We start from the raw sequence: 14,987 nt of genomic DNA, 5'->3' as shown, positions 1-14,987 counted from the left end.
GCTAAGATGATTTTTAGACAAGAATTGCAATTTCAATAATTGCCAGTTTTTCAAGAATTCAAAATGGCTATGAAAAAAAGCAAAGAAAAAAACTATGTGCAACTAGTACTTGTTGAAAGGTGAGCTGTACATGAACAAGAACAAGATTATTTTTTTACTTAAAGCCAATAAAAAATTGGATGATTATTGTTCAATGCAGTAAACGGTCTTAAGAACACGATTTAAAATGAATGAATATTTCTTTGTGATAAATGCCTCAGAATATTTACATTAGACTTTTTCAGTGAATCTGAAACGTGCTGATTATTTTGCATCTTGCTGAAAATTTTGTTGAATATTAGCCATATAATAGTTTTAAACATTTGTTTATATGATTGTACATATGATTTATATAATTACATACATGATTAATATAATATATGGCATGTTCAAATATAAATTTCAGCGTAATTTTTGCTTAAAAAACATTACATTAGTTTTCTTAGAGTTACAAGTATAAAAATCTTAAGTTAACTAAGCAAACCAACTCATGAATAATTAACATATACTGGTCCAAGTTTGATTCTTAGTGGTTTAAACTATACTTTAATGGTCTAAATATGATTGATATTTATTTGTTCAAAGGCCATAATTTCATTGAAAAACTAGTTAAATTGTGGCTTAGCTTAGTAAACGTGATTCTAAAATAATCCATTCATTATTGTTAATTGAAAAAGTTACAACTTTTCCAAATAATTGCTTGCAGCGATAAAGAAACATTTCACAAAGTCCCTATGCTGTGCGTAGGCAATATTAGAGAAGGGGGGGGGGGAGGATTGACTGAGGTCATTTGGTATTGGCCTTATGATACATAGGAGCCTCTGAATCCTTAACGCATAAATGTTTTAGACATATTATTATAAATCCTTACTTATGTAGTAGTGCTATGATTTAGAACTATTCTAATGCTATTATTATAATTATTCTTACTTATGTAAAAATCAGCTATTTATCATTTAACTCTTTACATGTTATTTATGGTGAAAATGAATATCCTTTGTCTTAATAACCGGAAAAAATTCGTATTTGTTATTTATTACTATCATGACTAATGTTCAAAAATTTAATATTAATTTGTTTAATTATTACACTTAAATTTAATCTGATAGGAAATAATTATTTTGACGCTGTTTTACAATTTTATTTATCAGATAGAAGCATCTTCTTTCTTTTCCTGTATTTCTTATCTTTTTGCATAGTAAGTTGCCTATTAAAGGATAAGAATTTACCTTAATAGAACATAATCTTCCAGATAAAATAAGAGATCAGTTGGTGTAGTGTGGTATTATTTTATTTATAAATGATAAAGATAATATCAATTTGTTATTTACAGTTTCCATTTGTTTTATGTTTTAATTGATTAATTAACTCATGAAGAGAGCACTTTAATAATGTGGCGCAAGTAAGTGGAAAAAGGGGACATTAACAGATGAAGCTGTCAATAAAAAGAGGACCATTTGCTTCATTCGCTCAACAATCTCACTCCCCTCAGTCCCAGGAAGCTTTAGTGACACAACCTGACGGCCCAAGTGTAAATAATAGTATTTATTTTCCAGCAGTAACTGAAATGCATTCAACTGCTAGCCATGATACTGGTAACAAAAGTGAAGTACGAGTAGAGTTTGTAGAAAAAGAAAAAATTAACCAATTTGAATTCTTTGGTAGAACTAGACATTGGAAAAATGGACACGAACAATACTACCTAAATGGACCTGTTTTTTAGAATAACTTGCTTCAAAATTCACAACACCGTTCCAGGAGATCCAGCTAACAGTGCATTTCCTTTACGATTACTCCCCATAACTCTTCTATTTGTGAGACATATACAGGAGACTGGTTAAGCTGGAGTAAAGAGAATAATCTAAGTACTGGGTACCGTGCTTTATTGTCAAAAAAGTTATGCAAATCAATCATCTTTCAGTGCACAATCTGGAAGGAGTATTGTCAGAGAATAGAGAAAGCACAAGATAAGAACCCGTCTTATAAAAACTCAATTTTACTTAAAGAAAATTACATAACATATAAATGTGTTATATACAAGAGGCCTCAAAATGCGTGATAACCACTCAGCCTAGGTGAGGGCCTTGCTATAAGAAAGTTCTAATACAGCAACTGATAACTTTGGTATATTGTAAATAAATAGTTACTTGTGATTTATTATTTTTAAATAGTAAATAGTTGTCTAGTTAAAATAAATTATTTTCCCAAAATGTCTATTTTACAATATACAAAATTTATCATTTGTTACCGTAGATTTCCCTAATTCCGAATAAAATCGTACTTAAAGTTGAATAACTCCGCTTGCTTTTTGAATTTAATATTAATTTTTTTAAATAAATTAACTGGAACCTAAACTGAGTCGAACCATATTTAGCAACAAGTATATTTATTATAAAAATATTGTTAAATTTTAAATTTAAAAAGTAAAGTTTTCGTTCGGAATTAGGAACACGTGTTCCTAATTCCGAACGTACATATCAAATCCCAAAAAATGGCATTCAATTTAAAAAAGTAAATAATTTATGCTAGCGTAGACCTCTAGCTTAGAGTAAGGTAAAAAGATTTTTAAGATTTAAAATTACTTTTATTTTAATGTAAGGGTATAACGTTATGTTGGTGCAGAGTGTGCATTATCTGTTTATCAGATCCTGTCTTCCATTATTTTTTTGTAATCACTTAAAAAAAAACCTTCACAGTCACTGCGTGTTTCTGTCAGTTAATTAGAAGAAATCTCAGTTATTAGTATCAGGTCGGTTGCAGCTTTAGCGAATGCTTCCCCATTAACCAAGTAGGAAGCTTTTTTCTTGTTAACAAACGTTAAGATAAATAAGACGTTAAGAAATTCAATAAAAAGGTTAAAAGCGTTTGTTAGTTTCTAAGTTAATGTCGTTAAAATACTATTGTTAAATATTGCGGTTAATTACTTGCACGTAAAAGCGCTAACTTTTGCAAAAAAAGTGCATTCCAAAATCTGTTCGGAATTTGGGAAACATTTTAATTATGCAGAAAAGTACTGTTTTTGAGATATCTTACGAAGTATTGTTAATTTTTGACTTTTTTTTTCAGACAATTAATCACCATAAATTTCAACATCGAACAGTACGCAATTTAAATTGTCTTTTTTTAAAGTAGGTTTTATATTGTTGGTTTTTCAGGGTTTTAAAAAGTGTTTTGCTTGCAATTAAAAAATTTAATGGTAGCAATATATATTTTTAAAAAATTTTTTCATATTCTCATTACCCTAGTCTTCCAATTTATTAATCAGTTTTCCTTTTAAAAATCCCTCAAAATTAAAAGATGTAACAATAAGTGAACTAAAGCTGTTCGGAATTAGGGACTGTTCGGAATTAGGGAAATCTACGGTACATCTTACAGCATTGGAATTTGTTAGGTCACACGACAGTAATTATTCTAATTCGCGGTCTCCCTGTACCATTTGCTTTAATGTTGGTGCGTAATTAATAATGTCGTCCCTACTCAAATTTCCTTACAGTTGTCCTCCATCAAAATATTTCTAAGTTCTAGCTTTAATTTTTTTTAAAAAAAACTTCCTTTACTTATTACTATTTGTAAAAAAAGCCATACAAATTTTGTCTGGCAAAATTTTTTAACTTCATATCTCTTATCGTCTAACCCGGTAAAACGTCATATATTATGAATGTAATGATTTAATGCTCAGATGAGAGGCTATAGAAGTAAAAAGCTTTTATTGCACGTTTCTTACAAGGAATAAAAGTAAAATCAGTAGTTTTTAAATTTGGAAAAAATCTTTGTGCTTTTGAACACATTTTTAACGTGTTTGAATAATGATAAGTTACTGAAATTGTATTGCAAAAGCACTTCATTTTTGTTGAGTTGGAATCTAGGCTAGCGCTTGCATACAACAATAGACCTAGCCTTACTAGAGAGATTCATGTAAGTTTTTGTTAATTGTTATTGTATAGTTTGTAATCTTAATTGTATGCAAATAGATTTAAACATTCATATGGATTGTAATAAAAAATTATTCTCAAGAGCTAATTTTGTTCTTACAACTGTTTATTCATTTCTGGATGAACTCTTTTTGTACTTTGGTGCAAAAACATTATCATTATGCTCTCAAGTTTGCAAGGTATGGAATAAAACTTCTCAAAGAGAATTTAAAAGAAGAAAACACTGGGAAATTTTCATGCAACACTTAGAATGCAAAAAAAGTAGCTACCCCAGTTTTTGTAACAGGTTAGTTAATATATGTATCAGTGTATGGTTATATGTTTGCATATTAATATACACTTATACAATATATCACTTGGTTTTATTTCTCTATATTTCTTTTTTTTTTTTTTTTTTTTCATTTTGTTTTTGTTTTTGTTTTTTTTTTTGTTTTGTTTGTTTTTTTGTTTTTTGTTTTTTTTTTTAACTTTTACCATTAATCTTATTTTTTCTTTTTTTTGTTTTATGTTTTTTATAGTATTAAATTTCTCAAAAACTGCAATTTATAATTTAGTCTCAAGCTTTACATAAATCAAGATTTACAAGTCTTCCCAAGCTGCATTCTTGCTTTCACATTCTGTGAGCCATTCTATGCTCTTAAAATTAGCAAAACTATACCAAAAAATTGTACTCTTCTTACTAATAAAGTTGATTGTGTAATTGGTAAATCTAAGCTTAATCCAACATTACCTTATGTGAATAATCACCCTTGCTTCAGAGCTAGTTTACTTTTTTTAAAGACATCTGCAGGATTTCAAGTATCTCCAATCACTATCACTGCTGATGTTTGGGAGAAATTAGAAAAACAGCAATTGAATTTTAGTACTTGTTTTAATCTTGATCAGAGTTCTTTACCTGATGCTTTGGTCATATTGTTTCCTCACTATTCAAATTCAAAAAACTTAAACGTGGTTGCAAAAAGTATTAAAAAGGTTTCTTTTTGTTTTTGTAGCTTTTAAGTATAAGATTTTTGTGATATATAAAAGTTGATTGTGCAAGCTGTAGCAGATTAGAATGTTCAGAATTGGTGAGCTTGCTTTAAATTTTCTGAGTTACACACAGGTTACAAATGTGGCATTTGTTTACAAAATAAACCAATGGCACTTAATTATATGTTTTCAGGCACTAATATGTAGAAATATGGATTGTTGTAGCCTAAAGGTTTCAACCCCCAGAATAGAAAGATAATATGTATATTATACAGTAATAATGTAACAAATTTTTTTTTTATAAGCATATTGTTAATATTAGCCATCAAGAATTTGTTTATGGGTAGAAGAGATTCAACATGCCAAGTTAAATTACTGGGAAAAATTGCTATTTGTGAGCTACTTAGTTTAAATTTGGCTTAATTTAAATCTTGTTTCTTCTATGCAGTTGCAAGTTTGATTTGTTCTAATCAACAAATGATTTGTTTAAGACAACTATTTGTTCAAAATCATAAGTTAATACTCCTGTATTTGTACCCCAAATTGGAATTGAGAAACTCAACAAATCTGATAGATGATCAGAATAAAGTAGAAGTTAGTTAATACTACTGCTGCATTGTAGCGATTACAATGTCCTCAGATTCTCCATCATCTGCTCCACAAAATGCTAGTGCAAATAAATAGACAATGTTTTTTTTTTTAATGATTGGTTATTTACAGTTAGCTTGAACAGAAAAAATATATATGTCAAGTAAGGTTTATAGTTGATAGCAGTAGATATGAATGTAAATAATTTGACTGTGTGCAGTTTAATTGTTTGAGACTTGTAAGAAGACTGGTTTCTCTTTTGCAGAAGGCATTACAGGTGCACTTTTTTCTAAGTTATCCATTTCTCTGTATTTTGATGAAATCTTCTGTCAAAAAATGAAGACATTAACACTGATGATACTGAAATTTTTGTATCTAGCAAAAAGATTGAAAAGCTTCTGTATATTCCAAAAGTGCCTGACTATGAAAAAGAAGTTTTACAGCTATCATATAGGATATAAAAGACTATTCTTTACATAAGAATTTTGTGGTATGTGATAAAAAAGAAACTAGTTTTTGATTACTTTACTAAACTTTAAAAAAATCTGTTCAAACAACTAACAATTAACGAAAGTATTAAAAACTTCATCAAAACTGACCCAAATGACCAATTAATCACAAGAAAAACATCATAACCTAGATACATTAAACTCTATAGTTAAATTGAAAAAAGTAAATAGCATCAAGAGTTTTTTAATTTACAAAAGATGTATTACTGTACAGTAATACTGTAAAATTCTCAAAACTCTACATGCCATTTGAACATGCTAAAGTATATACTTAAATATATATTGAGAGATACATAAAGAGAATTCACTTGTTGCATTTAACTAAAATCAAAAATTTATTTGACTTAAGAACATCAATACAATCCTAGGAAGTTTAGTTGATTTAATTAGGAAAGTTCAGTTGATTTAATTAGGAAAGTTTAGTTGATTTAATTGTATTATTTTGTTTAACTAATATGTTAAAGAATTTAAAGTTTTTTAAATTCTTGATTTAGGATTGCGTCAAATCAAGCTTCTTGATGGTAGGCAGCTATTGTCTTGGAGGGCAAAGCAGCAAAGTTCATGGTGTTGTTTTATCAGGAGCAAATTTAAAATACTGTTACATGATTCAGTGCCCTGAAAATCAAAATCTTATGAATCAAAATTTTCATGAAATGAAGATGAAGGTAGCAAACACAAAGTCAAGCTGGAAAGATTTTTTAATGCTAATATTTTCTTGTGTGGGTAGACAAGAAGAGGCAAAAATTGAATGTGATCTTGTCGACAAGATGTTTCCAGGTGTTCAAGTTTTTGGATGTTTAGGACAAGGTGAGATTTTGATTGATGGTTCTAAGAAATCAAATAAATGGAAAGCCCGCCATGCTTACACATCTGTCTTTTGTTTAATTTCATTTCATTAAAAGTTTGAACTTTTGTTTAAAAGTTAGTGTCAAACATATCAGACAGTGCATAGAGGTCAGCCAGTGGATAAAGGGTAGCCAGTGGATAGTGGTCAGCAGTACTCATCACCCCATATTAGTTTATTTAAATCAATATAACTAGCTATGCATGCAGCAATCACTGTTCTAGCTCTAAAAATTTTTTTTAAAGAGTTTTTATTGTTGAAATTAATTGTTTACCTAACAACTATTTCATTTGATTTAGTAGTTACTTTATTATTATGAATATTGTTGATTATTTCACTATATATATATATATATATATATATATATATATATATATATATATATATATATATATATATATATATATATATATATATATATATATATATATGTATATATATGTATATATATATATATATATATATATATATATATATATATATATATATATATATATATATATATATATATATATATATATATATATATATATATATATATATATATAAGGGTTTTTATCACTATCCTTTGCTATTACAATCATTAATCTCTAAAAATATTTTGCTATTAGATATAAAAACTTTAAGATTAAAATATATTAGGAAAAGATAGACTATAAGATATTTTGGTCATTTATTTCTTTCAAAAAATTCATTTGTCTGCTGAGAAACATCTGGGTTTTTATTGATAGCTTTTTTGCATTTGTAATTAGTTTAATGCATAAATTAAATATGTGAGACTTTATTTTCTAGTTTCAGAAAAGGGGCATAAATAAAGAAAGTGGGGTTGTGTGTTAAGTCATGATATAGTTTGACTAAACAACCCTTTCAGTTAATAAAACTCTGGAGACTTGAAAAGAAATCATCTAGTTATTTAATCCATGTATTACAGTAAAGATAACTTCTTTTTACAGTTTATTAATATATTGATTATGAGTTTGCCACCAGAGAAAGTTGCTGAGTTAAAACAAGTCATACAAAGTCATTTGAATCAGCTCGATATTCATGGTCAAATGAGAAATGTACTTTCAGAGTCTCTGCGTCAAAATAATGTCGATGGTACTGACCAAGATAAAAGTATGATACAAATTTTAAAAAAACATGGCATTGTTGATGATATCATGAAAACACTGAAGTTTAATTCCAATGAAGGTAAAAAAGAATCAGATAGAGCATGGCTTCCTGATGAACACAATAAATGTAAAGCTGTTATTTTTGTTTACTTTTTAGTCAGATATAAAGTTAAAATTAAAAAAAAAAAAAGATATTTTCTGTGAAACCATTAGCTTAACAACACAATCTCTTTAACAATCTGATTTTAGTTCCTGTTGACCCTGAGAAGCGTTATTTATATTTTCAATTGCTTGGTGGTAAAGCATTCCTTGAACATTTGCAGGACCCTGAAGATATTCCTGGAAACATAGCCAGTACTTTTACTATTCATGTTCACTTTAATGGGCAAAGATATAGTTCAAAAGCAGTGTCATGTGCATGTGAGCCAGCATTTGAAGAAGGTATATCTTTTAAAAAAAGTTTTAAAACATGTTTATTCATTATTTGGCTTACATTCTTTAGTATTTTGTAGATGCCTTAGGGTTACTAACATTTGCATGTATTTTTAGATTGCATAAAATCCATTAGTTTTTTTTTATTTTTTTTCTCTCTCTCTCTTCTCAAAGATTGGGAAAATGTTTCAAATGTTTAAAACCATTATTATCTAAATGGAGCAAAATTTAAAATATATTTTTCTCAATTTAACTAATTGTTATGAAAAAGTTTCACCTTAATATAAGTTATAGCTTTTTTTTAGCATTTTTAAATTTATAAAAAATTTCAGGTTTTTTGATGGAACTTAAAAAAAACACATCATCTTATGATAAAATGCAAGAAGCACCATCTTTACTTTTAAATACTGATAAAATACATTTGGTTCTTGTTAAACATGATCCAACTGGAGAAGTACATTTAATTAGTTCATATCATATGGAATGGAGAGGAATCTTGTGCTCATCATCTGGGCGTGTAAGAAACTCCATCGAGATGAATGGTGTAGCAACAGAGTCTAAGATACCTGTTGGAGTTTTGGATATCAGAATGGACTTAATTCCAAGATTGCAACAAGTATGTAAGTGATTTTTTCATTTTTGTTTTTGAGTTAAACTTTACCTAACTCCCAACAAATTTCAATCAGTGGTATTTCAGGTTTTCCTATTCCAATGATATATTTCCTATTTTCCAATGAGAAACAGCTGGATTTAAAGTAAACTTCTGAAGATGAAAACTAGAAAAAGCACTCAGCACAAGAATCATACTTTTGTTTAAATGTATTATCCACAAAAACTATGGAAACACTTATTGAAATTTGTAAAAAGATAATGCACTGCTGACTATTTTGATTTCAACACCAAAAAAAATTGATTTAGATAAAGTAAATCATAAGTATCTGTTCTAAGTAAAATAGATATATATTTACACAGCAATAACAAAAAAAAAAAAAATCTACAAAAAGAAAAAATATTACAGTGGCTTTCAAACATATAAGGTAATTTAGTTTTTTTAGCAATTACTTAAATTAAATGATGATTTTTAAAAAAATTAAAAGAAATATGAAGAGAGAATTTTTTTACATTTTTATTTGGAATACATTGTGTAACCAAAGTTTAAAAAAAAAGTATTACTTTGGTGCCAAAATCAATCAAAAAAGAGATATAGGTCAAAAAACTATTTTAAAAAAAATGTCAAAAATATAAGGTGTGTTAATTTAAACTCAAACTAATTATACAAGAATCTTGAAAATTTGTACTTGCTCTGACCAATATAAGTTACAAATGAATTTGAAAAAAAATCCATTTCTAACCAGTTTTTTTAAGAGATATTTCAGTTGGTAATTTCTTTGTGCACCAGAAGCAGAAAAACAGACAGAAAATCACTATCACAAGAAGTCAAATGGCAAATAGTTTATCCAAATCCAAACATCTCTATCCAAAGATAACACAAAAAAATCGATGAGAAATAGCAAGACTGTATGGTGTTTTACAATGCTGTGTTCAAATAACATTGAACAACTACAAACTTTGAAATGATGTAAAAGATTCACCAAGATTTGGCAGGCCATCAAAGCCTAATTCTAGTGATCAAAGCATTTTGCATTGAAGGGTAAGGAAAGATCCCAAAATTAGCTACTAAGAACTATCAGCTGAGTTTAGCAATAAGGCTGGTTATGTTAGTGTTAAATACAGCACAGTTAGGTGTCTTAATAAAAAAAGTATTGATTGTTGTTGCTGCCAGAAAACTGCTTTTAAGGGTGACAGATAGGATTAAAAGATATAAGTGATGTGATGAAAGACTTCACTAATCAGTAGAAGACTGGTCTAAGGTCATTTTTAGTGATAAATCAAATTTTGAGGTGGTTAAGTGTAAATCAAGATTTATTGTTAAAAGATTAGCTTCAAACAAATTTAAGGAAAGATTTTGTGTACCAAGAGTACAAGACAGTGGTGGCTCAATAGGTATATGGGGATGTATTTCTCATCAGGGTATAGGATTTCAAAATATTTTTATAGGGAAAGTTAACCAGTATAATTCCAAAGAGGCTTTGGAAAATAAGCTTTTACCTGCTATTAGGTCATTTTTTGGAAGATGTAAAAATTGGATTTTTCAACAGGATGGCGCAATGGCACATATTGCCAACTTGATAAAAGAGTGGTTTTAAAACCAACATATTACTCTTGTACCATGGCCAGCACGATCTCCAGATCTGAAACCAATCAAAATCATTTGGTCTTGGATGAACAAGAAATCAAGAGAGAATGTGGAAAGCTTTGCACAATTGAAACTTGTACTGGAGAAAATTTGGGACAAAATCCCAAAGGAATTATGTATGCATCTGAAACTTATTTAACCCTGCGTAAAAGCATGTGGTGGTCTTGCAAGATACTGAATTAAAGTTAAAAATTAAAGCCTGAGCTTATTTTATTTTTTGACACATATTATAGTTTTTTGACCTAGTTCTCTTTTCTGATTGATTTTGGTACCAAATTATAATTTTTTTATTCATTTATTTTTTTCTTATTTTGGTTATACAATATATTCCAAATTTTTTAAAAAATATTTTAAGAAATATCGCTTTTTTTTTTTTTAAAAAAAAACCATGAAATAGTGTAAGTGATTTTTGAAAGCCACTGTATTTACTTCAACTTCAAAACTAAAGGAACTGTTAAAAGTATATCATCAAAAGCATATCTACTCAGTAGTTGATGGCATCCATTGTTCTTAATAACTTATGAGACACAGACCGGATAAAATTGTCAATTTGAACTTATTTTATTTGTGACCAGGTAGTTTAAAGTTTCTGATATAATTCTTCATTTCTAAATCTACTATGCCAATATACTTAATCATCAAGTTGTTCCGATAAATAAGGTCAGGGATTGCGCATTAGAGTGAATTTGCTTGTATCAAACCATGACTTGATAAGTTTTGATGTGTGTTTGAGATTATTATCCTGTTGGAATGCCCACCATAGGACATGTTTTCATCTACCAAAGATATCATTTTATTATCCAGAATTGATATTTGTACATATATTTGTTTATGAGATAGAGTGGTTCCAATCCAGATAATCCTGAAAAGCATCCCCAAACCATCAAGCTTTTCCCACCCCCATGTTTCACGGTTCCAATACTGTAAAAACTTTTTTAATAATAAACAGTTTATGAATAATTTGCAGTGTTGTTATACAATATAATGAAATGAAGATAAAAGTTCCCTTAGTTTTGAAATGTTACTTTTTTAATACTGTTTTCTATTCAAAAAAACAGTTAAAAGAGAGTCATTCAAGTGAGAAAAAAACAAGAATGTTTCACATTTATTAGCAAATAGTATTAAAAATAATTTTAAGTTGTTTTAAATGTTTTTTATTTCTGGAAATACATTTTCATTTAGAGTTCCGTTAGTTTTGGAGGTCAGTGTATAATATGAAATAATTATAATTCATTATTTAATAGATTATATCAACAGATGTCATGACCACACAGATGAATTTAGAAAGAAGTCGTTTAGCTGAGAGAGAGCGTTTGTTTTTGTGTTATTCCAAACAGTGGTGGCGCGAATATCTTCAAATAAGATCATCTCATTCTAATAGGCTAGTCAAAATATTTGCTCAAGATGAAAACTCAGTTCATCGCCTAGTGTGTTCTTATGTCAAACCACTAAGATCTGGTCGATTACTTGATACTCCTAGACAAGCTGCAAGGTTGTTTTTCTTAACTATCAATTAGAAATAACTGCTTTAATTATTGAATCAGAAATGAAAAAAAATTTTATTCAATAAATAGACTGATTAGAATAATTAGATTTATTTTCAATGATTAAAATAATTAAAATTATTTTCTTAATGTTTAATTTTGTAATAATAAGATAAATGATGTTTCTGTTCCTCTGTTAGATTTGTCTCACTGCTTGCTTATCAAAATTATCCTTCAATGAGTGGAGGGTCTCATGAAATGTGGACAACAAGGCACTGCTTTCTTTCACGGGGAAAAGGAGTAAGAACAGTTGATTGCTCTTCAATATTCATGAAAATTCAAGATTTGTTGCAAATTATTTTTAGTTCAATTTTTTAATAAGGATGTAGAAGATCATTCAGTGCTGTTGTGTTCGCTTCTGCTCGGTTTCGGATTAAATGCCTTTGTATGCATTGGGACAAAAAAAAATAACTCTCCTTATTCGTGGGTTGTTACCATTGCAACAGATGGCACCATTTTGTTTTGGGATAGCTTAACAGCTCAGAGGTATTTAATTTAATATTCTAATTTTTTTATCTTTATTTTTATTTTCTTTCAATTGAATAATTTCATTTTCTGTTGAGTTAAAAAAAAATTCTGCTAATATTTATATATTGTGCTATCAGGTATTTGCATAAATCTATTGATCCAAATGAGCCACCCAATGTACTTCCTGTAAAACCAGAGCATCCCTTTATAACAATTGGCTGTTTGTTTAATCATGAGTCCTTTTATGCTAATTCTCAGGTAATAGAATGTATATTTGTAAATTTTAAACTGTTTATGTAAAAGATTTTAAAATTTTTTGGTGTGTTGTTTTATATATAAAGTTTGCTATAAGTTTTTGCAATCTCATGAAAGTGTCAAAATTCTGGTTCATTCATTTAGAGTCAAGTTTCTAAGAATACATTTAGTCTGCAATGAATTAGTCTGCAATAATCAATCATTCGTTTAAACTTAGGTCGTCAATTGTTTATCATTTTCAATCAAGTAATATAGTAATCATATTAAAATTACTCCATTACTTGTATAAAAAAATAATTTCTTTTTATTATCTTAATTAGTAGTAATTGGAATTAAAAGTAACTTTTTTTTAGCGATTATTTTTCTTAAGATTTCTAGGCATCTTCAACCTCTGAAAAATTGAGTGGAAGGAATATCATTTGATGTTCATGTTCTAATACAAGTATAAGACTTATTTGCCATTTAATTATGGTATAACTGTTGGTATAACTGTGTTTAATTAGGCTACTGATGCAATAAATACTTGTTCATTTGATATTCTTAATCAAGCACATTGGAAGTCAATGAGTGTAGACGCCATTAAATCCGTTTGTGGTCGCGGCCTTATGGTAGGTTCTCTTAAATTTATACTTTAAACCTGTTGTATTTTCTTGAAGTTGAATGAAGTTGATAAAAAGTTAAAGTTAATATTAAGTTAAATTTACTAGTTAATTAGAATTTAATTATTGTTGTTAGAATTTTTTTTTTTTTAAAAAAACTTTCAGCCTGACGTTGCTCCGTTAGTACATTTGATTCCTTCTTCGGTAGATGCTGTTTTTAAAAGCAACGAAATGGAAAACGAGTTGAGGGCTTTTGTTTTTCAACACAGAAATGTAATATTTTTATGTTTTTTTTTTTAATGGTTGCTACGTGTGTATTATGATTTAGCTTTGACATGCTCTGTTTAATAGGACCTTGGCCTAACAACACAATGGGACGATGAGCTCAGTTATCTTCTTTCCCCTGCTCTTGCAGCTTATGAGTTTGAGCAGTCTAATGGTGTCACCATAAGTAATGATGATTTCCAGCATGCTATTAGAAGAAACGTACCAGACGGACACACTTTCAAAGGTTTCCCTATCCAATTTATTCATACGAACACGAGGAGAGCTTTTTCTACTTGCTTGAAGTAAGCTTGTCATAAAAATATCGTCATGCTAAATTAGTTTGTGAAAATCCTCAAAGTTTAAGGAGATCAAGTTTTTCTATTATCGCAGTTTCAATTCTGAAATATGCTATTTTTGTATCGGTGAATATTTTCAAATGAATATTACATATCTAACTCTTAACTGTTTTTTTTACATAATTAAACTATATTTTGTACGCTCATTTGCAACAAAAAATAAATATATAAGCTCTTTGGACACTAATAAGGGTTTTAGTTTATTTTTATCTTTTTTTTTTTTTTTACAAGAGCATCAACTTGTAATGATATTATATGTTGCCGAGGTGATCAAGTAAAACTGGCCCTTCGAGTCCGTGTATTTCCATACCCTGAAAGAACCTGTGCAGTTTGGATGATGTTTGCTGTAAAATATAAGTCAGTTTTGTAAATATGAGATAGTAGTGATCATAATATATTTATTTGAAAAGTTAGGTCTTTTCTTGCACTGTATTGTCAGAACAAAATGAAAATTTAAGACGTAGCTTGTAAAAAGGTACCCAATCCTGTAATCTAGTTCTTGCGCAGATTCACTTTTAAGCAACTTTACATAGGTATATAAGTGAATATTAAAAATCAGCTTGCAAAAATGTAAACCTATCAGTTTGTGAACAATTTTAAAAAAGCTTTTTTTATTAAAGTTTAGTCATCGTTAAAAATTATTACACTTACTGAATTGCTTTTCATATTTTTGTATACTTTCATAAAAGTTATAAAATTCTCCAGAAATGAAGAATGATTAATTGTGCAGTTATTTTCGCTATAATTTTTTAAAAATTTTATTCCTTATTTTATTGAGCAAAAAATCACACTGTTAACTCCATTTTCATAATTAGG

The 14,987-nt window shown here is 28.4% G+C and overlaps 2 protein-coding genes across 7 annotated transcripts; both read left to right on the top strand.

Moving 5' to 3' along the window:
- The first annotated feature begins 3,849 nt into the window (after positions 1 to 3,849).
- On the top strand, positions 3,850 to 14,580 carry LOC149882684 (centrosomal protein of 76 kDa-like). 6 transcript variants are annotated; one of them, XM_090099608.1, is made up of 12 exons: positions 3,850 to 3,954; positions 7,835 to 8,120; positions 8,243 to 8,434; positions 8,758 to 9,041; positions 11,927 to 12,174; positions 12,367 to 12,466; positions 12,549 to 12,712; positions 12,832 to 12,952; positions 13,453 to 13,557; positions 13,714 to 13,821; positions 13,900 to 14,117; positions 14,403 to 14,580. In XM_090099608.1, exons 2-12 carry the CDS (start codon positions 7,853 to 7,855, stop codon positions 14,539 to 14,541), a joined length of 1,947 nt encoding a protein of 648 aa, XP_089955734.1. In that variant the 5' UTR covers positions 3,850 to 3,954; positions 7,835 to 7,852; the 3' UTR covers positions 14,542 to 14,580. The 6 variants fall into 6 exon arrangements, 3 of the variants coding, with proteins under 3 accessions (XP_089955734.1, XP_089955733.1, XP_089955735.1); XR_016456170.1 differs by lacking the exon at positions 3,850 to 3,954 and adding an exon at positions 6,640 to 6,844 and having other exon boundaries at positions 13,900 to 14,237; XR_016456171.1 differs by lacking the exon at positions 3,850 to 3,954 and adding an exon at positions 6,640 to 6,844 and having other exon boundaries at positions 13,320 to 13,557.
- Positions 3,951 to 7,197, top strand: LOC145193079 (uncharacterized). The gene is made up of 3 exons (XM_090099620.1): positions 3,951 to 4,257; positions 4,526 to 4,943; positions 6,532 to 7,197. Exons 1-3 carry the CDS (start codon positions 4,001 to 4,003, stop codon positions 6,934 to 6,936), a joined length of 1,080 nt encoding a protein of 359 aa, XP_089955746.1. The 5' UTR covers positions 3,951 to 4,000; the 3' UTR covers positions 6,937 to 7,197.
- Positions 14,581 to 14,987: the final 407 nt, after the last annotated feature.

Source organism: Hydra viridissima, unplaced genomic scaffold, assembly GCF_058129835.1.
Source record: "Hydra viridissima isolate aposymbiotic clone 2 unplaced genomic scaffold, HvirCarnegie_v1 scaffold_10, whole genome shotgun sequence".
Taxonomy (NCBI): Eukaryota; Metazoa; Cnidaria; class Hydrozoa; order Anthoathecata; family Hydridae; genus Hydra; species Hydra viridissima.
The sequence above is the reverse complement of the archived record's forward strand: the minus strand, read 5'-3'. Positions and strand labels throughout refer to the sequence as shown.